The 26196-nt window shown below is 43.1% G+C and overlaps 1 protein-coding gene across 1 annotated transcript; it reads right to left on the bottom strand.

Annotated features, from left to right (window-relative positions):
* Positions 1-930: 930 nt before the first annotated feature.
* On the bottom strand, positions 931-25784 carry LOC129834228 (cyclic AMP-responsive element-binding protein 3-like protein 1). Its single transcript, XM_055898988.1, has 12 exons — positions 25420-25784; positions 15355-15559; positions 12819-12985; positions 11897-11981; positions 9799-9956; positions 9037-9186; positions 8747-8805; positions 8118-8186; positions 4111-4210; positions 3592-3721; positions 2538-2787; positions 931-2313 (listed from the first exon to the last, which is right to left on the bottom strand). The coding sequence occupies exons 1-12, from the start codon at positions 25519-25521 to the stop codon at positions 2277-2279; spliced, it is 1512 nt and encodes a 503-aa protein (XP_055754963.1). The 5' UTR covers positions 25522-25784; the 3' UTR covers positions 931-2276.
* Positions 25785-26196: the final 412 nt, after the last annotated feature.

Below are 26196 nucleotides of genomic sequence, written 5' to 3'. Positions count from 1 at the left end.
CCTAAAAATGGCGGAGCAGGTAGGGTAGAGGGGGCTGGGGTGGGTTGGGACAACTAAGCAACCATTTGATCAGTAAAAGGTGTGTTTATTAGAAGGTAAGTGGGTGAGGGCTGGTCAGCTTCCGGAGCATCTGGTTGAACCTTAACTACACATCTACTAATAAAACGAAAAGACAAACATAGACAAACACTATCTTGACAGGAAGCAATCTACATTTCCAATATACACACATTATCAGTGTACTCAGTTTAACCAATTCTACATTGGTCAGGCAATGTGCACTAAGATATGTGACAGGTGACAGCTGTGAATCAAAACCAATTTATAAATCGTATGAATCTGAACCTGATTAATAGGGTAGGTTGTGATTTTACAAACCATTTGACAGAAAATGAATAATGCAAATCTAATGACATGTTAGAGTAAAATACATATTACTCATATGGCAGGATTGTGAGTCTGGCCTCCCCTGATTATTCACAGACAAGCCACAGTTGTGAATAAGCAAGTGGAATCTATGAAAAGAAACAGACTGGACGTTAAGCTAAGACTCCAAGGCCACTGGCTGACCCAGATCCTCCATGCCTCCTCCACAGAGCCTGGGCTGTCTACTCACACCCTCCTACCTATCATTATGCAATCTCACTGAGCGTCGGCGGGGGCTCCCCACGCACTCCTTACACAATCTCTCCCTCCCTTTCTCGCCCTCAAACAACACAGCAGGAAGAGGAGGGAACACCAGAATATCTTCTATTCAATGTAACAAGGTTTTTCACAACAATAACTCTGCATGAAAAGCTTTTTGTATTATTTTGCTGCTGGAGTGACTAATGTTTTTTTAGAAGCATTATCAACATAATAGTGGTCTTTAGAGTGAACTGTTTTTTGGGAACTACTGTAAATTGTGATGCGAGTTTCCCCCCCCCCCCCCCCCCTAGAGGATTCTGAAGTTTGATAATCAATTTAAAATATACTATATTTTCACATTCACAATGAATGGACTTGAATGACCTTTAGCATAATTATGATATGATTATTATTTTTTTTAAATGTGGAGGAAATGTATTCCTTTGACTAAGATTTTTGTAAAGATGAGCAGTTTTTCAGAGTCTCTTGGACTAGAGAAGGCTTTGCTCCAGTGAGGGAGTATTGTACACCCTTGGTATGTATTTACACTGATTGTCCCTGTTCACGTTTTTTTCAATATATACAAAACTTTCTTGATACAGAAATAAATACAAAAACAGACAAACTGTGTAACAGTTAAGACAACAAGATCATGTAAACATGACATCATAATTGATATTCATAAAAAGAAAAGTTCACAATATTTTTTTGCATAAAATAAATATGCTCTTTTTTTGATGCCAATAATACGTATATATTACATATGATTTAGATTGCATAAAGAGTAAAATAATCAAATGAACAACCCCATGTGGATGGTGTGAGAATACAAACACTGAAAGAGTTTGAAGGCACTTATGCCCATTAGCTTGCAAGGTCGACCTGAAGACAAAAAAGTGCAATGCATATACAAGCTTAAACGTTATGGGACAAAATGTGGTCAAATGTAAAATAAATGCCATTGAAAGATGTATAATTCTAGGCACTAGAGCGCATTTTAAACGAAAGGTAATGGAGGACGATCTTTGAAATGTATGTATTAAAATAATTGCATTACCAATTGTGAATTAGGAGAGGGAATTTCTATAACAGGACAACTGGAATTAAAAATACAGCCCCCCCCATCCCTATCCCCCTCACCATCCCATCCAATTTGCTATAGATCCGATACACCCTTCACCTAAAGTACCCCCTGTGTTCTAAATATTTTTAGCAGTCCTTGAAAAAGCAACAGTGTGGTGGAATCTGAGGAGCACTTCATCTGCACAGAAGCACTGCAACCACACTCACCCACTTGAAAGTGCAGGCAGACACACATTGCACACAGAGGTTTCAAAAAGCCCCTCTCACTCCCTGCTTCTGCCTCCAGTCAAGCACAGCAGTCAAAGATGAAAAGTTGCTGTGGAGCTTTGATTGCAGTTGCCCATCATTTCGATCTTCTTCACATACCCTCTTCATCCTCTCTATCGGTTGGGACTTCAGGGAATGAGACGGAACAGGAAGGCCAGGGAGCTGCTGCAGGAGGTCAGGGAGTGCAGGGAGAGGTGGGTTGGGGATGGCACACTAGGGGGCGCCGTAGTGTCACTACACATCCACATGGGTAAGGAGTCTGGAGAGCTGCGTGTTTTTGGCAGCTCCGCCCCTAAAGGTTAAAAGTACTCCGCTCCTCCTTCGGGGTTTGGCTCTCTGTGGAGGGGAGAAAGAGTCCGTTAGTATCACAACATACACCACTGGGCAAACTCTGGTAACCTAACAATCTCATTCAAATAAATTGTTCTTGTTGATGTTTAAGTAATTACAAGGAGCACTGATAAAATAGTCCCTGGTTCTGAAGAGTAATTTGTGAGAATCCTCTCGTTAACACAGATGGAGACAGAGTCTAGAGCCCTACTTGTCTGGCCTCAGCTTACATTTTGTGGTACTGCGGCTCTTCTTGGAGGAACTGGGCGCTGGTCCTGTTGTAGTCCACCGGGTCGGAGCGAGCCTTGCTGAGGTACTTGGTGTTCTCGTGTTCGCCTCCGTGTCTGTCATGTGCCGACCGGTCCTCGTTGTAGTCAAGGGGCGCCCCCTCCGAGCCGTCCCCCTCCATCTTCAGGAAGCCCCCGTGACCGTCCTCCAACGAGGAGTTCTCGTCGTAGAAGAGTAGGCTGCGGGAGCGGACTAAACAGACACAAACAGTGACAAATAGAGGATGTTAATCATTGCCTGGATCCTCCAAACACTACAAAGGAACATAGAACCATTATTTTATTGTAAGAAAATGTAAACTAACAGTAAAAAGTAGGTTTCTTTTGAAGAATGGAATGGTTTTGAGCAGGACAACCATCTTTATTCAGCAGGTGTGTGACGGTCATGTGAGTTCTCCAGGGAGAACAACTCATAACAGCTTCCTGTGCCATGCTGACTTCAGGTTTCTAAGGCAACCCAGCCCTCACCAACCAATTCTGAGTAGCCAGTAGGTCCATGTATGATTTCCATTTTGTGGTCAACAAGCTGAATATTATACCAGAAGGATATTGTGATTTCAGCTAACATCCTCACCTGAGTCTGTTGCTTTTGAAATACTACAAGATAAGATGTAATGCCACATTGATGTGTTATTCAACTACTCAATGTTCCTTTTCACATTTTGTCCGGAAATGCTGGTGGGCTAGCAACATATGCCCTGAAAATATGGGATATGTAGGGGACAACCAACTAAAGACTTTGTGTTTCTTATGCTGTAGATGGTAGACAAATCTAGGTCAGTGTTTGGTCCTGGGACACCCCATGGGTGAGGGTTTGTTTTTCTTCCCCCTAGCACTGCACAGCTGTTTCAAATAACCAACTAATCATCAAGCTTTGATTATTATAATCAGCTGTGTAGTGCTAGGGCAAAAAACTAAACATGGACCCACGGGTGGCCCCAGGACGGAGCGTCCTGAAACCTTGTTCTAGGTGACAAGTGAGGGGTAGGGGACATACCCTGGCTGGCTGTGTAGACGTCAGCCGAGGGGAGGGGCGAGGAGGACTTCACAGTATGGGACAGGGAGGAGAGCTCAGGCAGACAAGGCACAACGGAGCCCAGCACCAGGAAAAAGCACAGCGCCACCACCTGGCGGGAGGGAACCAGAAACCATCAACAAAAGCACACGGTCAACATGAGCGACATGAGCACAGTGTGCTAGTGAGGTTCTGTTCTCCAGCTGAGAAGGCTTTTGCCAGTTTGAGTTCATGGGGTTCATGAGTTCATTGCCTCAGTGAGTTATAGAAGAGTGGGGCAGGCCATAAGCCAGTGTCCCTGTCCATTGTAGTGAGTCTTTTCACAAACAAAGCAGTAATTTAAATTTTTTGACAGGCATGACTATCAGGTCCACGGAACATTAAACGCACAGTATCTTAGGTCAGCGAAGAGCACAGAAAATGTGTATGGGATTTTGCATTGTTTAAGAGAGTGATAATGGTGGTGCATGTGTGTATGAGAATAAATAGTTTGCAAAGTACCATAAGGCATGTTCCTGTTTGCGTGGAGGCCATCTTGCAGGATTGGGGCACTTTTCCTGTGACCAGGGCCTGGAGTTTCTGGAGCTGCTGGAGTAGAGTTCTGGAGAAAGAAGGTAGAGAATACATGTTTCAGATTGACTAATAATACAACTGTATTCACTTACGGAATCTACAATACTGATCCTCATGTGAACGTAAAACGTTTTCCAGAAGAGCAGACTCTTTAATGACTGTCAGTCATTACAATCATCCAGTTGAGCTCCAGCTGTTGGATAACACAAGGCAAGCCTCGCATATAGTACACACGCACAGATGACTGACAGTGACATTTCCCAGAAATGTACTGTTAAGTCCCCCAAAATAATCCCTCTCCATCTGACTATATTTGTGACTGTAGAGCGAGAACGCAGTCAACTAACACTGAATCATAATTGTCTGGCTCTTCTGAGCATCCAGGACATTGAAGTTCACCTCTGAGAAAAAAAAGATCATTTGAGGATAACACATTGAGGAAACAGAGCTGGAAATTATATAAGACGTCTGTAATTCTAGTGTGTGAACCATGCTCCCACAGTCCCTCCCTCTCCCCACAAAATACAAGCTTTGCCCAAATAGAAAGCTATTGAAAACCACAAACAACGCCCACTTGGACTCTACCTCATTCATACAGTTCTCTCTCTCTCTCTCTCGCTCTCGCTCTCTCTCTCTCTCTTTAGACATTAACCACTGCATTGTAGACAGGCATAAGTGTTGTGTCAGGCTGCAATAAGAAATTAAACTAAATTAAAATTAAAATTAAAGGTGAGCTTTCATATTTTCACCACGAGAGGGAGCATGTTTTCCACTAATGGAAGAAAAGAGATTTCCAGTGTTAGCTTTCACATAAACCAAACACCATGAAACTATTTGCCATAACCACAATAAGTGAATATAACACTGGAATAAAGTTAAACACATGCAAACAGCTATACTAACTTGATATTGGTCCTTTGGGATATCCCAAATAGCATGCTGCTAATACTAGAGATTGAAAATACAGTATATTCTGATAAAAGAAGAGCTTCGTGCAATGGTCTGTTTGGATATGAAGGTGATTTTTTTTTTTTTTATTGGTCAAATCCTAACAGGATAATTCTCATGGAAACTCTGGAAACGGAACATTAACGTCCCATATGAGGAATGTCCATTGTGTCATCACGTTTGAATTGAATCATGGTTGGTCAGTGCTTGTACAGTTGTTATCTATAAACCTTATTGCTCCCAATGGATTAAAATAGACTGTGTAAAACATTTTTCTTTTAACTCTAGTAGACCTTGACTGGGAAACATCTGCATGAGTGACTCTGTGACTCCTTCAACTTCTCAAGAGCTACCTTGGACCCTCCTCATGAACCAAACCTTTCCAGACGTTATAATTTAAAGTACAGCAAGCACTTAGCATCCAGCTAACTGTGTGCGAGACAACAACAAAAAAGAACTGGACTACATTAGGGACAAAAGATTGCTTGTTGGTCTACCATCTTGCATCGACAGATAAGCCCATTTTGTCCCCTCTTTACCACCCAAAGGCAAGGCATATGCTGTTGGCCCATGCGCCCCACACGTTGTTGCTAGCTGGCTCCTGTGTGTTCCATTTGGACTGCCTGCTAGGAGCTGAGTCAGAGGGATCTGTCTTTGTAGGAGGCCTGTGGTTTCCTTCTCGGGCCTCAAATTATTATGAGGCAGATTCGAGTGTGCACTTTTTGATATGTTTCCCTCTGTGCTGTAATTAGGGAGAGGTATATTGTCACGCTGTTACTTTGATCCAAGCAACTTTAAATGCCTATTGTAAATTAGAGGCTGGCACAGTCTGTGATGCCTTTAGAGTCTGTGTAGTCTGTGATGTATTTTATTGAGCCCAATAACTTGCATTTGCACAATGGTCAACACTGTGAAAGTGTCCCCCGCCTAATGAAGGCTGTCATAGTCACTGCTGAGTAGCAGTTGTAGGAGTACAATTATACACATGGATAACATAGAAATATAAAAGATAGCTGAACATTGGAGTAACGAGCCACATGTTGACATAGATCATGAGACCGTGGTAATGGAAATCTACTGGGGGACGTTCTGACCCTCTGACCCTTGTAGATTCTCCATTGTGTTGATAGATTGCCCAGACATGTTGGTGCCAGGGTGTTTTGACACACTAGATTTATAGTCTACTCATTCCACTAGAAAAGCATACATACCAGAGAAATATGCCTGAGATGGCTGGACACTAATGAACAAGAAACACATAGTCTGCTGATTCCATTTGAGTGAAACTGACCAGACACATAGACGCCTATAAGCAATTGGATGCCCTAGAGAGGGGGGGGCACAAAGAGTGCATTGATTTAGTGGTGAAGGGAGGGTCCGGCCACCATTATAAACTGATTGAAGGCAGATGGTGGGGAATGACTTCATAGGGGACGGACAATACTATGTGGGTATAAATATAAAGGACTGGACTTCTGAGAGGGGTGGGTTCGGTGGGACATTCGAGATGGTCATACTATTGTAAATAAAAGCATGTTTTTGATTTCACAAGTTCTGATAAAGCGTTATATTTCTGAGATGATTTTCCACGACATATTTGGCGAGCTAGCCAGGAGGGACAGGGACTGAGGAATGGCGATCAGGGCTGGAGATAGTTTCTTTGGACAATCTTGCAAACACTATGGCCACAACTATAAAAAGGTAAGCTTGTTCTTACATAGTTGAAATGTTTGTATGGATTGCTTCAGAGATCCTGTCTCAGCGAGAGGGGCGCCATGTAAGTCTCTCTTTCAAATTTCCTAAAAAGAAACCAGTAAAAACGAAAGAACTTTTGAATTCAAATAAATTTGCATGTATGTGTAATTTGGGGAATTGTATTAAATATAAATGCATGCGCATGTATAGAGAATGAGTGAATAGGCGATGTGAACTTTGCTTGTGTTAGGTGTTTAGTGGAGCATGCGCTCGTTCTGATTAGACCGTTCGAATGTGTAGCTTAAATGATGTGCTTGTTTGCGCCATCTGGCTGAGATGGCTGGCTATAATGTGGGACAGCTCATACGGTAAAAACAGATAATGTAGGTAGAAAATCCTGTGATACCTCTTCAATAAAATTAGTAGAAGGAATGCTTGGACAGGTTACTTATGAATAACGGCTCTAAAGATAACAGAGAACTGCATGAATAAGTAGTTAGAAAGCCACCGCTCTTTAAAAAAGGAACATTTTTAAAGAGGTCTGATTGGGTGGATATTTAGTAAATAAATACTTCATGGATACCGCCCCAGAACGGGGGACTGAACGGATGAATATTTAGAAGGCAGGAAAAACGTTAGCCCGATTGTGCGGCGTTCAACTGCAAAAGTAGCTTATAAATATTAGGTTGTAGGAAAACGTTTGCCCGATTGTGCGGCGTTCAACTGCAAAAGTAGCTTATAAATATTAGGTTGTAGGAAAAACGTTTGCCCGATTGTGCGGCGTTCAACTGCAAAAGTAGTTTATACGGTCAAAACATAAATCAGTAGTTAAATAAATATTTCATGGTTAACGCTCTGAAAGGAGGACTGTACGGATGAATATTTAGGACGTTTGCCCGATTGTGCGGCGTTCAAATGCAAAAGAAATCCTGCGAATAAAAAACCGCTCTGTCTAGCTAACAGGGTTTTGTAATTCAGTAGGTCACGCCACAATACTACTCTAATAAAAGAAGAAAAGATCAGTATTGGGGGGTTCGGTGGGACATTCGAGATGGTCATACTATTGTAAATAAAAGCATGTTTTTGATTTCACAAGTTCTGATAAAGCGTTATATTTCTGAGATGATTTTCCACGACACAGTCAAATCACACACAGGTATCATGAATAGAAAAGGTTATTCAAGCCTTGATTGAAACTGCTGGTTCAGGGATGTGTCTAGCATCACTCAGAGCGTGCTCCCACATGCACACACTCACACACATAAAGACTGTCGCTCAAAGTCATGGCTCACCTGTTAGCACTCTCCAGTGTCTCCACCTTCTTCCACAGGTCACTGTTCTCAGTCGTGTAGTTCTCCACCCTGTGAGACACAAAAGTCACATCCATACATTCAATCTGCACAAAGAACAAAATAGAAGAGTGAGACAAATGCTTGCTGTGCTGGAGAATTAGGCTGTTTGACCAGCTGTCTGACAATTTGAAATACACATTCTTGATGATCACAGACAACATGGGCTATTGAAATAGAGTGCTTGCATATTGGATGCTAACACAACGCAGTCTGTGGTCCTAGGAGGCATAGTGGTAATCCTATAGTAACCTCTGTACCTCTGTAATGTACTTAGGTCTTACATATTAACAAAAAAAAAAAACAATGACCATGGATGGAAAGTCAGTGATTTTCCTGGTAAGGAACAGTGCTCTACAGAGGCCTTTGCTGGAGTGGATTAAGTGATTGCGAGTGACTCAGATGGCCCTGTGTGACTGCATGCTTTAATGGACAAACGCCATTGGCGTTAGCTAAGGAACAATGAAACAATGAAGGAGTGGAGAAATTAAAGAAGTGGAGAACAGGAATGACAATGAGAGAGGAGGAAAAAAAGTTGGCAGACAGGAAAGGGGAAAGTGTCCTGCTTTTACTTTTTCTCCAGGCACTCCACGTACTCCTTCTTCTTCCTGCGACTCTCCTGGGCAGATATCTAGAGAGAGAAGAGCGAGAGAGGGATCCTCAAATCAATAACAGCTCATATGATAAAATGGAGGATATTAAAATATGAATATTGCCTGTGGAAACACTACTTTGAGATTACAGGTAAAAAAAAAAATAAGTTTTGCGGTTACAAATAGGTTTACACATTTTCTGGAAGCAAATCATACAGTTCTTTTTGACTCAATCAACATTTCACTTTCCAGGATGTAAGGGTGAGTACCTTATTTTTGATTTTCCTGCGCACCCTCTTCAGTGCCTTCTCCTCGGTCTTGGTGAGGGGCAGCTTGTTGGGTACGGGGTAACCTTCAGCGATCAGGGTGCGTTTCTCCTCCTCTGTCAGCATCAGTGGCCCTGAAGTGCCCTGTAGCTTCTGTGGAGAAATAAGGACACATTTTATGAATTGATTATGAATTAGGGAATCTGTGGTACTGTGTGTATTATATCTGTACACCAGGGCAGCTCCTAATAAACAGACTAGGGTGGTGGTCAGGGGTGGTCAGGGTCAGTGTGAGTGTGAGTATGTGGATTTGAACTCCTAATATGTCCAGCAGATGGGTTTGTCTGTAGCCCAGCTCATCGTGGGTGGCTCTGACTCTACTGACATGAAGGGCTTGGAGCTATGCTGGGGAACCTTCACTGATAGGGAACCATCCAAAGCACAGCCCAAAGTCATCAGGAAAGGCATACCACAGGTCAGCCTTGGGCTTAGATACTGTAACACTGCATATGCACGCACATACACTGACTCAAATGTACTCACTGACATTCACTCTCACTCACACACACCCACAGACTCAGGATTAACTTAAACATAGTTCTTGTTACTTACCAACAACTTGATGTACAAACAAACGCACATTGGACATTTATCTTCCACTTTCGCTCTGATTGGCACCATCACCAAAAGCCAAACGGTACGCTGCTGGAGGGTGTGTGTGTGTGTGGGGGGGGGGGGGGCGAGTGGGATGGCCTCAGCACTTACGTGTGGGGCGGTAAGGAGGGGTGAGGAGGATATGGCAGCGGAGGAGCGGGCCTGTAGGCGGGCTGGGCTGGAAGGGGGTATGGAGCGGGGGCTCTGGGATCCATCACTGTCACTGCCATGGCTGCTGGGAGGGGTAGGGGGGAGCTGCAGCTGATCATCTGTGGGGGGAACAGAAAAAATAGGGTACCAAATGGTTATGAAATGCATCACTTGCAATATGACCCATATGCTCAAAGCCTTTGTCCATCAACACCTCATGATGACATACAGTCACTGTATGATTAGGGGACAAAAGTCTGACTTCATCTGTCGTGTGGGATCGAGCTGAAAACAGTTCATTTAACTTAAACAGTGGAAAGGAGCGGTGCAAATCCAGACCTCATAAAACGGTCAGTTTTGCCAAGAGATCCATAATTAAAATGGCAAATGACTTCCAGAACAGAGCCAGTTCAAACAGAGAGACAGCTTAATTTCAGTAAGTAAGGCAGCCAGTGCCTGCTCTTATTTTTATTGCTTGATCCCATCCTCCCATCCACTTGTCAGCAGTAGCCTCTGTCTAAGTATCTGAACTGAGCTCAGACAGGGATGGAGTGAGGACTGTGCTTTCTTAAGATATCTGTGCCAGGCAGAATTTACCCCAACATAGTTCCCAAACACCAGGCCAGACCCATGCTGGTATGACCCATGGATTTAGTTTGGTGTGAGTCCAGAGTACACAGGACCCAGGTTTTATTCTGTTGTTACTGGAAACGGAGGTGAAGAATAGGAGAAAATGGGCTTTGTCAAAGGCAGAGGCAGACACAACGCAGACGTTATTGTTCAGACTGCGCTCTGCGGAGGGAGGCAGGCCTAGACTGGACATGTGCTGCTGCTGGCTTGTGGTTATTGAATATAAGATTTATGGTCCACCAGATGGGATTCAGTCTTATATGGAGGTATTCCTCTGCACCATAAAGGCCGTCTCTGCAACCCCCGAACCAGTAAAAGTGTCTCTTTAACCGGGCTACTTTAATCTGCGGGCTGGTGGCTGAACAGGTCCAGCTGCATCTCTACAGGTGTATCTGGTCAGTTCTAGTTTCGACTCCAGTTGAATCCCGCTGTAGCTGAGGGCAGTCCTTCCCTGTCTCTCTGATACACTCTTTAAAAGGATTGGGCAATCTGGTGCACCAGACAGAAATATTGAAAATGAGAATGCCAGATAGTATATGGGCACATCAAAAAAGGCATTAGTGTAGAGAACAAAAAATATGGCCATTCTTAAGGAAGGGAGAGAAAAGGAGATGGGAACAGAATCTTACTCCGCTGGTTAGATCAACACCAAAAAAAAGTGCACTCAATCACCAGCACCACTGCGCTAATAATATACTTGCGGATTTGCGTCTCAGTGGGCTTTTTCTGTCTACCTTCATTAGCAATTAGATCTGAAAAATACTACATGAATGAACAGAGGCAGTCTCGTCTCGTACGTGTAGGGGAAAAATGGAAAAGGAAAGGCAAGCAGGCTATAATTGGAAACACTTCATATCTGAAATGAGGCATCACTAATAGTGTTTCATAGTGAAATACCTATTAGGAAAAGAACACATTATACACAAAAAGGAACACTTTTCATTATGTGTCACACTTGCTTGCAGTAATTGTTATTCCTATCCACTATAGCCTAGCCATTTACAATCACTTTAACTAAGATGGACTAATTCAGATGAACAACAGAGAGCGGGACCATGCAGGAGAAAGAACATGCAGACCACTGTCTGGAAGAGTGGTCGCAGGTGGTGTGTCATCAGGAATACACTGTAGTGAGTCACCGTGACGCACGCTTCATGGCAGGTTTTTCTACCCCCAAAATAAATAACACACTCGTAGAAGGCACTATGGCGGAATCGACTGGAGGTAAACGCCTGTGACACCTGCACATAACCTTTAGAATGCGAGGTGGGTCTTTGAGCGTGTAAAGGTCTCAAAAGAAACCGAGGCATCTAAATCGTTTTACGAACGGTCACTTCAAATCGAACCTTTCTTAGAACAGCTGGATACATAAGCCCTTTAAGGATGTTTGAAAGTCAATGTAATCTTGCTTATTGTCATTTATTCTCACCTGAAGGGATGTTGAGGAACTGGTTGACCTCTCTGGGTTCATCTTTGATTGCAGGTGTGGGGTCGAGGTTCAACTCTTTGGAGCCCTGGAGTAAGAGCAATAGTAGTATTAACAGCCTGGTATTTGTATAGGACAAGAGACATTCCAAGTGACAGTAAACACAGCTGAAGACGGTTCCAAACTATTTATGTAACTGAAGAAAGGGAATCAATCTCCACCAATGGTTTTTGGAAGAGATCCAACTAGGGACCATGTAGTCAGGACACTCACCATTTGGATGCCATTGGGCTACAAGGGTGAGACTTTCATAGATCATTCTTACAGCTGGAACAAATCAGATTACCGTGCCCTGATCCTAAAAATATTCACAGAACTAAAAATATCCTATGAATTTGAAGATGTTCAAACTAAAATTACCATTTTGAAAAGAAACGGTACTGTAGTAATGTGTGCTGGGCTACAGGCCTGGTAACCAGTGATAACTGGTAATAGCTGTGCTGGGGTTCACATCTGACTGCTAAGCCCCACCTCAGCCCCACAAGCCATGAATTACTCCCATGGACAAGGATGCATGAGTCACAGTGCTGGTCCTGTAGGGGTGCACTGTGTGAATGGTTTATTTCCTCCACTTACAACATCAGTTTCTTTTCCTTTTTAACGATCACATTTTGAACTACATTCCGTGTCAAAAATGAGATTTTAGGCTGCTGTTCCAGCAAGACACTAAACTCCAAATTCCACGTTTGTAGCTGTCCTTCAAACAGCTCACGTTTTAGTCGAAGAGGAGAAAGCCAGGAGAGATCCCTATGGCTTATAAAAAGGCTTAGTCTTCCATAGCTTTTGACAAGCAGGAAAAATGCTTTCCATAGTAACGGATTAGGATAGGTTCTAGGTGATAGTTTCTATGGCTGCAGTTTCTTACTATATCCCCCGATGAGCTCCTGTGAGGTGGTGGGGCAAGGTTGAGAGGCTGGAAGCATGAGTTCCCCATGGAGGGGACTGTAGAGGAAGGTTCTGCCTGTTGATCAGGCTCCTGCTTTACCAGGATGGCCGTCAGGTCCTGACTGAAAGACCACATTCCTTCAAACTCTGGGGAGAAGAAAAAAAAGACTTGGTAAACGAATTTGTTGTATGTCTCAAGGGATATCATTACATAACTAGCCATTCTGTAACATACAGTACTCTACATGAAGACCATCAGGGGCCAAGAAGCAAACCAAGAGGCCCCCCGGTGTATTTCAAAGGGACATCTTGGGATACTACTAGATGTGAGCAAGATTGGGTGACAGATCAGTGTACATTAAAGCAGCAGGTGTGACGCACATCTACAGAATGGATCCTCTTCATGATCCAGGGCTAACGCGAAGCAGCTGATTGTGAACGTCAATAGCTTAAACTTAGAAGACTCTCTGCCTCCGAAATTAGTTTCCTCCTCCGTTAATAACCTCTGTGAAGATGGTAAACAGTGAGAGGCCAGTGAGTACAAAGCCTCACCTGAAGAGGGGCCGTCCTGTAGTTTCAAAGTCAGAAGTAAAAGCACTCACAACCAGGGGTCCTCGTTAGCAGCCTGGTTTTTCCCTCATTTGTTTGCTGGCACCCCGATTGGATCGATAAAACATTACAGAGGCTTATAAAAAAGTTAGTAGGCAGGCTTTCAAGTTGTGCTCCTTAACAGAAGACAGGTTGTGGTGTGGGCGAGAATCCCATGGCGAGGAGGGGAAAGGGAGCAGTGGGAGACTGATTACTGGGAGGGTGTAAATACCTCCCCCACTGGGGTTTTATGTCCACAGACTTTACCCCACGGGGGAAACCAAAGTGGCGTCAAAATCTTCAATCCACTCAGCAAAGTCTACTGTATTGGCAACCTTGGCAACATCCTAAATTGTCCACAAGGAATAGATTACATTTTTACTTTGCCAAACACAATAAATAATGGACTGTAAGATGAGTGACATATTTCTTATTAAATGACAACAACAAAAATACTTATTTTACAGTAGTAACACCTTTCCCTGGGATTCTACATCAACAAGTCGTGGCTTGCAATGTTATGATGAGGCCTTCCCTTTTCTATGGGAAGATTCCATCAGTGAAGCAACAGGATGCACTAAATGAATGTGACCAAGGACACCACTAACTGTAACTGGCATGTCATCACAAATAATGAATGCAAACCAACAGAACATCCAGGTCATTTTATGTAGAGTATCTAGACATGACATTACATTCAGTAGCTCACATCTCAGAGGATGTCATGGCTACAGCCTGCCCATACCCAGGAGGCCATGTGTCGTGGCCCTGAGGAAGCATCAGGATTGCCTTTGAAGTTTATAGGCAGGTCAGTACAGTTAGTCGGACTCCCCTCACTCAGCATCTGAGTGGATTGGGGCAGGGCCTGGGAGCTCATTAGCCAGGCTATGAGAGGGGATGGCAGTTTGATCTCCACACATTACACCTAGGTGGAGAGCAGTAAAGCAGCTAGACACACCCTTTTAACAGTCAACCTCTTTAACAATGGGCTTTTAACAGTGTTTGTGGCAAAGGGGGTGGGGAATCAAATCTGCATTGGCAGCAGTGCTCTGTGGGTGCCTCTGCTCTGTCGACAGTTTGGGAACTTGACTGCTATGGTAGTGCTGTGCATCTACATGCACACTTTCATATTGACATTCAGTGGAACGAATGTGTGTGGCCATGATCCCATATGAATCCATTTCATTAGATTCCATCCATTGTTCCATCAATCTTACTGGGGATTCCTGTATCATTTTTTGGGGGGGGCAGTGATTTAACATTCCATGTGTGAGACTGTGGTTTTTAACACACCGTTTAGTCCAATGTTATGCATTCAGTCTACCCTAAGCCCTAAGTAAAACTCTATGTGACGCAACCCTTTCTGAGAGCCAAGGTAGTTGCCCCCCCGCCCCTACCAGTCGATCCCCTTATTTATTTTTTATTTATGGCTCTTTTTTTCCCTGGCCCCGAGCACAAGGGAAATAAAGGAGAAACATTTACAGCTTGGAGTCATTGCAAGGGCTGCAGAAGCCACATGGTGTGTGTGTGTGTGTGTGTGTGTGTGTGTGTGTGTGTGTGTGTGTGTGTGTGTGTGTGTGTTGGCTGACTGCCTGGAATCCCCTGACTTGCTTCCTTGATTCCTCCAGGGTGGGCAGGGCTTGGCTGGGAGTGGACTATGTGAGCTCGGCTCCTTGGATGGGTTCTCTGCGCGGCACGGGAGTGTCGGGAGATAGGGCAGGAGCGGAGAGCGCGGATACTGATCTGATATAGCTATTCTAGTGACGTAGGACTTACACTACTATTAAACTAAAGACCTTGTACCCCTAGCATCAATAAATTGCCAATTAGCTTCAGCATAATAAGGTGTGTGTGTGTGTGGGGGTGGGGGGGGTAACCTATGATGAACAAGATCAAAGAAGAAGAACCAAAAAGAACGCTTTTCATACCTGCTTCCTCGTCTATTTTGATGGACATGGAGGGGCTCTGGGGGGCCGAGTCTCCACTCAGGGAGTAGCTGTGTTCTTGCTGGATGTCAGGGTTGGGTGGGTCCATCTCCATGTCCAGCAGTGGGTTCCTGTCGGCCAGGAGGTGGTCATCAAAGAAGCTGCTGAACAGCTCGTTGGAGAAGTCCTCCATCTGCTCCGAGAAGTGCTGCAAAAACAAAATCACCAACAAACATTCCTCACATCAGACCGCCTTTAATCAGAAAATCATGTAATCGAATCCCATACCAAAATATACAAATGTAGACATGCTCTTGGAAGTATGAGTCATACCATTTCACACATGGAGTCCTTGGGTTCTATGCATTAGGCCACCAGTGCATGCTTCAGTTTTTCCACGACTTTAGTTTAGCTAGCAGACAGTGAGTCATTGCTGGTGTGCTGAATCAGAACAGCTCTATTAAAATCCCTCGGGACACAGTCTGGTACTCTGGCTGTAGTGTTCTAGATAACCCCTGTATTCCACATTACAGACCAGTTCACATTTACTTTCTCTACACTCCACCTCCTCTCAAACCAGCTATGCCTAATGAATCCCAACAACACATACCACTAATTGCATGTCATTCACAATAACCAACATGACTAGCTATGATTAAAAACAGGCCAACATGCTCCATTCGTTTTCCCAGATGTGTAACAGCTAAGCTCTCAAGATTGTATATCACCCATGATGATATGCAGAGGGGAAATACAATCAATGGAGTTTATAATAGCCAGAGCTGTAATAAAATGAATTTGTACAAAAGTAAACGTAATGTGAAGAACGTAGATTATTTCAGGCCCATTACCTGATTTAAAAAAAGAATATTACTTACAGCTCAGAAATAATTTTAAAAAACAAAGATGGTAGCAGCACTGTGGAGTCAATACAACGACTGTATTAGTCAATCTAGAGCCTGAAGGGCTTCGTGATTTGCAATGAAGGACATCATTATCACAGACATGTTGAGACATGTTGAATCACCCTGCAAATAAGAACACTTGTGGGGATTTGTGTTTCATTTGAACATATCTACATCTTTAATGACACCAATTGCACATAATCACTTGCTTCTGGGTATGGCTTTGAAGGTAGGTTGACATTAATCACAGAGAAGAGAATTCCAGAGCCACCATCACTCCATCCCTTACCATCCCTTGAAAGTTGTATGTGAGTTGCATAGCCTTACAAGTATGAGACACGTGCAACTATTCACAGTACAGCGACCTGTGGGGCAGTTTGTTTGCTGTAGAAGGGAGTGTCTGAAGTGTGAACCTGTAACCCAGGCATGAGAGCTGAACAGCTGTCAAACAGAACGCAATGTACGCTGCCCACAGCACCAAAGACATCCCTCTTTCACCATGTGCTGGGCCTCTCACACGCCTAAACATTGTGAATTCTGTGACAGGAAAACCAACATAGATCAAGCCCTGGCCATCTGTGTGTTCCCACGGAAGGCTGTATCATCATACAGACAAAAGATCTACCTTTGCCGATTGTATTTAGGCCTAACAGATGAGATGATCTTGCTAGTGGAGGTGAATCAATTCCAATCAGTACGACACAGTCACTCTACTTGCCAAGTTCTCATGATAAGGATTTGGATCAAGTGCAAGGGAGTGTATCAACGGCTCACTGTCCTTAGTTTGCTCCTTCATTATCTATGTACACAAAACTTAACCGGATATCAAACATCATTAAATAGAGCTGATGTTGGATCGAGAGCAGTGTATGCTTAAAGAAAGGCACACTGGCAATACTAGATGATCTGGCTTATTTACTGATGCTGCACCGTTGCCATCAGCAGGCACACTAACCACTATGGCTGAGTGCGCAACAGGATAAACAGTCCCACCCAGGCCCTTTCATCTACAGCAGGAGGTTCCTGTCGTGCACCGTGTGAGGCGGATGTGCCCAAGATAATCCCGACTGACCTTAGTGTTTCTATGTTTCACTGTCAAGCCAAGAATAAGGTGGACATTATGGTGGTTGGAAAAAACAAACACAATCACAATGTGTATATTACACAGGTAAATGGTTGGTTTTTGCAGGCAGCAGGCTGTAGCCTCATTCGGGTTGGAACACTGCCAGAATTGACCAAATTTGATATTTGGTATGGGGAGTTAGCTCCTTTGAAAACGAACAAGCCGTTTTAAAAACAAACAAACACAGAAACAAATGGAAACGTATTTAATGAAGTCAACACAATACAACTTCATCGCATGCTCCCGTGCTAGAGTTTCTCGGTACTCTGGTTCAGTCTGCGATGGGGATGATGATGCAACCGTTGCTGATGCAAGCCCTCAAAAGTTTCACATATGGCCTTCTCCTCTGCACCCCATAGACCAAGATGTGGAATTTCAGAGGGAGACAGAGGTGCCTTTTTATCCCTCATGGAACTTAAATTGTCTTTTAAAGAGACCCAATTACTGAATTTGGGTCATATTTGGGATTCAGTAAAAGTAACATGACTTTTTAAAACTGTTTTTAACTTTGACAATTGTTTGCACATGAACCCACTAGAAATGTAAGCAGGAAAGCCTAAAAGATCACAGTTTCTTTGGGAGTTGCCCCTCATCTGAAAATGTCTCTAGATTGCTAAGTATGTTGTGGCTAGAGCACCAGCCAGCAGGCTTTGAAGTACACCAAGTCATATCAGGATGGTACTTGCATGCAAAATGATTGAGGGAATATTTTGATTCTCAGCTCAGAATGAGACAGAGAAAGCTTGTTTTTTGAACAGCAAACAGGTCATGAGAATTCATTATAGTTTTGGCACTCAAGTTCTTCTCTTCTCTATCATTTTAGTGGTGATGATGGCAGACAATAATTACAGAGGTCTGTCAGAATAGGATGGGAAGAGAAACACACTTAAGCACCTTGAGGGAAACACATCTTCTCTGTCTGGGGTGGGGAAAAGACCCTTTCTGCTGCCCCAGATGTTCCCTCAGCCCTCGCCGGCCCATCTCTCCAGCTGGGGCAGCTGGTACAGGTCTGGACAGACAGGAAGCCCCATAGAGGGGGAAGGGCTGCTGGGTGGTACTCTTTCTGGAAGCCCTCTCATTAAAACTCTCTGCCGCTGAGAGAGAGAAAGTTAGACCACTACGCTATGGGGAACCGAAGAGGTTAAAATGCTCCAGAGCAACTCGACTCCCTTGTAACGGCTGTCCTCGCTGACAGAAGGAGAGGACCAAAGCGCAGAGTGGCTAGTGTTCATTATTTAATGAAAGTCAACAAAACACTTCAAAATAGAAAACAACCAACAAACGTGACAAAAACGAAACAGTCCTGTGTGGCACAAACACTGACACAGGAACAAACACCCACAAAACACACGTGAAACCCAGGCTGCCTAAGTATGATTCTCAATCAGGGACAACGATTGACAGCTGACTCTGATTGAGAATCATACCCGCCCGACCACAAACATCCCAACATAGAAAATCACACATAGACAAACCCACCCAACTCACGCCCTGACCAACTAAATAAATACAAGACAAAGGAAAACAGGTCAGGAACGTGACATCCCTACTCTACATCCCTGCTTGAGCAATTAGGCTCCGGAGCATTGTCTGTGCAGATACCTAGCAGCCCGTCTAAACGCTTTGCCCTTTAAAGCAAACTATGATAATAGATGCCAAATATGTTAGCGCCCACTGCAGTTATGGATTTGGAAACCAAATAGTGTATTTTTAGAAACCACAGGCACAGGGATAAACGTACAGAATTCTTGGGAGTATTGTTCTAACTGTGATTTGGAACAAGGAAAGTGTTTTGTTTGGCTTGTTCAGAAGGGGTGGAATGTTGCCATATCTATCTGCAAAATTCTAGACATTCTACCGACATAAGCCCTATAAGCCTACCCTCTTGTCATTGAAGTAGTGCTAGTATTTCTAGCGAGGCATAATCATATCAAGTACTGCACTCTCCCCTGGCACACAGTATCACATTTGGTGAAAAGAGAGCATAAATAAATGTCTCAGCAGTAGACATGGTAAACGCTGCACTGAAGTCAAGCAGCTCATAGTAATACCAATGTGCTTCTCGCATTCCTTCTGGTGATACAATAACTGTCAGCTCTGCAACCAATCAGAGTGAAGCATGCAAATTAGCCAGGCACTTGCAGAAGGAAAACTGGAGTGCAAGGTTCGCGTGGAGCAGCTCAGCAGCAGGAGAAAATGTGTGTTTGTAAAAGGAAAAATAAATCGGCCAATAAAAGTTTGGGCCTGGGACCCAAGCCAAGAAAGCTGCTAGACTCTCAGATCTGAAGGAATGACTGTTGTGCAGTTCAAATGTGGCTGCTCTGTGGAGATTTGCCCTTGTTGCTGTGAGAAGATAAAGAATAGAAGCAGCAGTTAGTACAGTTTGTTCTTTTAAGAACAAATTATTACTTGGAAAATTGTGCTTAAGGGTGAAGTTAAAAACTGAAAATCATCAGAAAAGATGAGCCCAATATGACTCTTACGATCTGGACTCTGTTAAGTTTGACATACAGGAATAACATCGAGAGGCCACACGCTACATTAGTACAAGAGAGGAGGAAATTCCAAGAGAAAAGCATGTGCATTCAAATCAGCTGTGATCCATAAAGTTTTGACAGCTTGACCTAATCTGACCTCCATTGAAAACCTCTTAAGTTGCGTGCAAACATTAGGACTTGAGACTGCTGCATCCAAATGTTCACATCTGCAACTTTAAGGGCCAGGTCACATGTCTTCGCTTGTCACATTGCCGCTGGCTTCCATTTTAGACCAGATGCTACAAGATGAGCCTGATATGCATCTGATGCTTTACGATTTACAATTGATATGCATAATGCTAAAGTGGGCACTCCACATCCCCTGATTCTCATCTTCCACCTGCTGTTTGAGGAAGACATTTGGAAGTAGCGCTTCCGTTTACATCAGAATTACAATGATGTCCAACAAAATGACATATGCGTAATCCACACAATTTACCTACTGCTTGACATACTGTATTATGCATGTAATCACTGGTATTTCCAAAGATCTCAAATCAACCAGACTTGACACTCACTGACTGATGCTCCTCACTGAGTCCAACATTTCATGTATTCATCTACTGTTGAGGTTGAGGCAGCAGTCAGCAGTCCCGTGGCCTGAATGTCCCTCTGGCTGAGCAGCGGGTGAGCACCCTAAAGTATAGAGTAGACCCATGAGCTCCCATCCCCCACTTTTCCTGAGTGGAAAGGCCTGGTTTCTTAATTCCAGTGCAGATGCTTTCTTTAGCAAGCAGAGGGGTTTGAAAACCACAACCACTGGAGACAGGCTTCTGTGTGTCACTCTGACTGGTTTCCTGACCTTTAAGGGACTGTTTGGATCCATTTAGAGTCTGTGACAGATTAGAGGAAGCCCAGAAAATAGTATTATTGTGTGTGTGGGGGGGGGGGGGGATCACCTTCTCACTGAAGCTCCAGGGTCCTGAGAGTCTGGAGTTCTAATTTGCTGTGGCATCTGTGGCCAACCAAGTGGACTACAAAACTAAAGTCACTTTAAAATCACTTCTCAATACAATGACAATTGCTCACTGCCTGTTGCTCTTCCTGTGACTAATAAATGACCTTAGTGCATTTAATTGACTAAAGTGTGAACTTCAAGTACTATCTTCTTAAATAATCAAAATTACCATTGGACGCTTTGAAAGAATCTACAGCCTTGTTCCAGCAAAGGTTAACACCAGTCCACAATGTTGACTCGGTCTCAGAGAGCCAGCGAGGCAAGGTAGGAATGAACTGTGGTCGAAATGGGTCAGGGAACAGGAATCCAACTGTTATATTTGAATCCAATTCATATCAGTATGACAGTCATTCAAATGTGATAACAACCCTGTTTAGTCTTATCCTTCCAATCATAAGTCATAAACAGATAATTAGCCAGATAGCTAATTGACTTCATTTGGTTACTAATATGGAATGTGGATTTTCAGACAGGTTTTGTCTGACATGTACAGCCAGTCCTACTGCTCCAATAGAGATGTGTAGGTGATTATGACAAAAAGACTTGCCTAGAACTGTCCCTGCTATGTCTCCTGCAAGCCTCTCCCCGAAATCTATCCCTGAACGCTCCATCCTAACAATGTGTTCCAGATTAAGTCTGGTTTCTTCTGTTCTGCCGTTTCATTTACAGAGCTGGTTGCCAGAGACTACAACAGAGGACTGATTTACAGACTGAGAAAAATGCCCACCAGCCTTTTATATAAAATAAAATAAGATGAAATAGACATTCCTACTTGTCTCTGGACACTCGATACTCAAACTCACAGTTTCATTTAGTACCATTTGGGCTAGTCGGAAACCACAAGGCTAACGTTCATAAGGTGACCTAAAATTTCAACCACTGTGAAAATAACCTGCAACAGACTCTTTGTAAGCTTGGCGGATGGGTGGGTACCTCAACTACAATGGGCATTATCCTCTTATTACAAGATGATAAACAGAGTGATACCTTCAAGGATGTAATGAGAAAGAAATGGGTGAAGGAAATACTTATGTAGAAATAAAATAAAGTACATGACAACTGCCCTGAAAATAGACAATAGGCTCACCAGAACTTGGTCCAGTTCAAATTTGTGGAAGATCTATTACTCAGATCTCTAAATCAATATACTATTTCGGAAAGGCCCATAATATAGCTGGAGGCTCCATTGTGGCTCCATCATGCAATCTATTTCAAATGTATATTGATAGAGAACACATCATTTCTGGTTCTAAGATCTTCTAAAATCCACATTTTCTTCTTCTAAGAGAATTTAGACAAGGGGATCTCCTTTAAAAAAAAACAAGTATGACTTGCATTTTTAACAATTCAGTGAGGACAATACAAGAGACACGCACCCTCACCAAAGATAAAACACTGACTGGTTTGACAGGGTATGCTTTCTAAATTGATCATAGCCTGCAACTACCACAGGCTAGAGTTTATTTCTATGGTGTGTGCTCCGCACCTGACTGAAAGGTATCACCACGCCTTTGATATTCACCTCAGAGACAAAGTTGAAGGACTGATAATAGCACCTCGAATGCTTAATCTTTCTCATGACATCTTAGCATCTTAGTTTGTCACATTTCTCTTAATTGAACCTTCCATGACAGACACACATCAGTATATACAGTACAGTGCCTTTCAGAAAGTATTCACACCCCTTGACTTTTTCAAAGTGGGATTTAAATGGATTTAATTGTCATTTTTTGTCAATGATCTGCGCAATGTCTCTGCAATGTCAAAGTGGAAGAAGAATTCACAAAAAAAATAATGGAAAATAAAATATTAATATATTTTGATAAGATAAGTATTCAACCCCTTGAGTCAATACATGTTATAATCATCTTTGGCAGCGATTACAACTGTCCGTATTTCTGGGTAAGTCTCTATGAGCTTTGCAAACCTGGATTGTACAATATTTGCCCGTTATTCTTATATATTTTGTTCAAGCTCTGTCAAGTTGGTTGTGATCATTGCTAGACAGCCATTTTCAAGTCTACCTCACCTCACACCTAATCAAGCTATAGAGTAGAATCACTTTATTGACCACTTGAAAGTGGACGTTTGTAGCCGGGGTTTATGCTCCTCAGCAGAGCACACATGTAGCAGAAAGTAGAAGTGATTGTGAAGAAATAAGAGCCAATGGCATGCCATTTTGGTAGACTGGTTTCTGTCTGGCTTCTTTTGCATGCATGCATGAATTTTCAAAATATTACATAACTTTGTCATAGCCATCCATGTTGGACTGGCTCCAAAAACAGCAGTAGGAAGCTCAGAGCAATGAGTCCCTGTAGGAACCTAGTGGGAAGGAATGCAGCTAGCTGGTCCCTTTACCCCCTCCCCCTGCCAAAAACTCCTTTCCACCCCCACTCTACATTAGTGTGTCTCGATTGCAAGGCCCCGACTTGCTGGAGTTTTTGGCATGCCCAGTCACGCTCCATCATCTGTGAGCAGAACTAGCCGCTGGCTTGTGTGGGATGCAGGTGTGTTGGCCAGTCACCTGCCGGCTGGGATCACCCCTCTTCCACACAGACACACACTTGCAATACGACACTTGCGGGTGCAGTTCTATTCTGCGCATCCATTCAAGTGAATATTTAACTTCTGTAGTCAACTACAGTATGCTACTGACCTTTTATCCGATAGGAATTGCTCTTATCATTCAAGTAAAGTGGAATTGACCAGACCAGCCATATATGAAGACAACCTGCAAACTCATTTCAGTCTGTAATCCATGCAAAAGGAATGAACACCCTCTGACACATTTCTGAAAGTCGTATCATAAGAATATGCAAATCTCCACACCATAGGTATCCTAGGTAATGTGGCCACACTTTCTGATCTTAAAAGCTACACAATAGCCTGCAGCTTATCTGATTTACCCACCCATGCAATTACCTAAAATGTAGGGTGTTTAAGTGCTTGGCAAGAGGGTCATCAAAGGCAGCATACGAAAACCCCAAGGCAGCCATGGAATTCTAACTCCAAGCTATAAATAAAAAAATAGCACACAGAAACCTAAACAGTTGAAATCCTTAAATGACCCACCTATATTTAAACCCCCATAATAGCCGGTAAAACAAACACTGCCTATTACTTGCCTCTCCCCACCCTTCCCCCAAGGCTGTCAGTGTGTAATTTTGTTGTCATTTTTAAAGACGTAAAAGGGTTCTTTCACTGAAGAGGGCCAGCCTCAACGCTTCTGCCCACAGAGGGGCTTCAACAGAGGGCTGTGCAGGGGGAAGCAGTGGCAGACAGGTGAGGGGTGCACCCTGCACACACACACAGGCCCTCATTCACTCTCACACAGCACTGAGACGGCAGTCAGTTGCTAGAATCTGAACTTATTCACACTAAAGACAGACTGGTCCTCTCCTCCCTGTCTCTGTCCCCTAGAAAGCTCCCAACCACAATCAAGCCTTTGAGGGCCAGGGGCCAGGCTTGATACACACCTTCACAGCTGGGAGAATGTGGAGGGACATCTGAGTCTATTATAAGTCTATCAAATCCCCATTGAGAACACAATCATCCTCAAGTGTCCCAAGTGCATGACAAGTTGAGCTGATGTGCAGATTCAGTGGGAATGCCATTATGTCACATTATGTCACATGATTTCCCATTCATATGTGTGAAGCATCTCCAGTTAAACCTCTGTATGTCCTTTGGGTGTTCGGATTAGATGAAAGATACAAACCACCACCACTCTCTCCTCAGAAGAATGAGTCATCACGGAACAGACACATCCTAATGGGATCCTTTCCAGATTGCTCGCCATTTCTCCAATAGCCCATTGGCTGGTCCAATTTTCCACCACCTAGTAACAATGATGTACTCCATCTCTTTGTGGTGGGTTTGTTTAGTCTTGGTACAGTTTGTTATTTTCCAGTGACATTTACTCTTGATCCCTGTGTGTAATGTGCTGAATATTTAACTTAACTAATACATGAGGAATATTCTCTTCAGTTGGATGAGAGTCATTTATCGAGGGCCATGATAAAAGTGTGATAGTTTTCACATCTGTCACAACAGTCTTTACAAATGCACCGAAGCCGGATGCATTAGCAGGATCAACTCCACCTAACACGCCCACTTTAGATCCGGCACGATTGCGAAAGAGAATATGCTGAAATGCACAGCTGGGTAAATTAAACAGCAGTAGCTTACATGCCGGCTGTTTATCTTTCGTAATCGTTGCAGCCACGCATGTGACGAACCCAGCACCTTTCTCTGACGTGCATTGGATATTTGCAGTGTAGACTCACAGCTTAATTCCTGCATAAATCAGGTTATTACAGAGTAATTAACACGTCTATCACAATCGAGACAGAGGAACACTGCTGACACTTTGGACACTGAAGCATTAATCGCATAGGCTATAGGAATACAACCGAATAATATATCAAACATCCGGAGAATAAAAGCGAATCACGATTTATGCTGCATTACAATTTGTCAATCACTGTGTGCGTAAAGATAAGTGTTGTTAATATGTAGAATAGAAAAATGAACATCTGCACATACCACATTGTTGAGAAAATCCCCTTCATTCAAATCCTCAAGGTCCAACAGGTTGGCACTGGGGAAAAGTTTATCCGGGGCGAAATTGTCCAGAATGGTGTCCATAAGTGCAATTGCTATACTTAAACTCTATGATAAAATATATTTTCAAAAAAGCAATAAAAGGTAAATAGTTTAAAATGTTAAAAACCGATGACAGCAGCTCTTTTAGGCTACTCTGTTCTGAGCTGTCTCTTATACAACTATAATGTTGTTATGCATCCCGCGACTCAATAGCGTGTAGTGCTTGTTAAGATACTATTTTAGATTTTATATGCGTTGTTATGATGCGAGGTGTCCTCTAGTTCAATCAAATCAGCGACATCCAGCTGCGCTCTGTCTCTAAGGAACAAATCACTTGATTAATATTCATGATGGTACCGCCTCACTTTCTCTGCACACATCCCCGCCTCTTTTTTTTTTTTTTTTAAAGAAGCAGTAGCTTCGGTATTCTCTGACTCTTCTTATAGCTTTTGGGGTATTTTGAGTGGCATGTAGAAAGTGCAGATCTCCAATAAAAAAAACATCAGGTGTATCTCTGTGATGGCCGTCTCAAAGTATTAGTAGGCAGTTCTAACACATGTATGACAACTATTTATTTAATGAGGTAAGTTGACTGAAAACACTTTCTCATTTACAGCAACGACCTGGGGAATAGTTACAGGGGATGAATGAACCCATTGGAAACTGGGGATGATTAGGTGGCCATGATGTTATAAGGGCTAGATTGGGAATTTAGCC

Source organism: Salvelinus fontinalis, chromosome 35, assembly GCF_029448725.1.
Source record: "Salvelinus fontinalis isolate EN_2023a chromosome 35, ASM2944872v1, whole genome shotgun sequence".
NCBI lineage: Eukaryota > Metazoa > Chordata > Actinopteri > Salmoniformes > Salmonidae > Salvelinus > Salvelinus fontinalis.
Note: the sequence above shows the minus strand (reverse complement) of the source record. Positions and strands in the feature narration are given on the sequence as shown.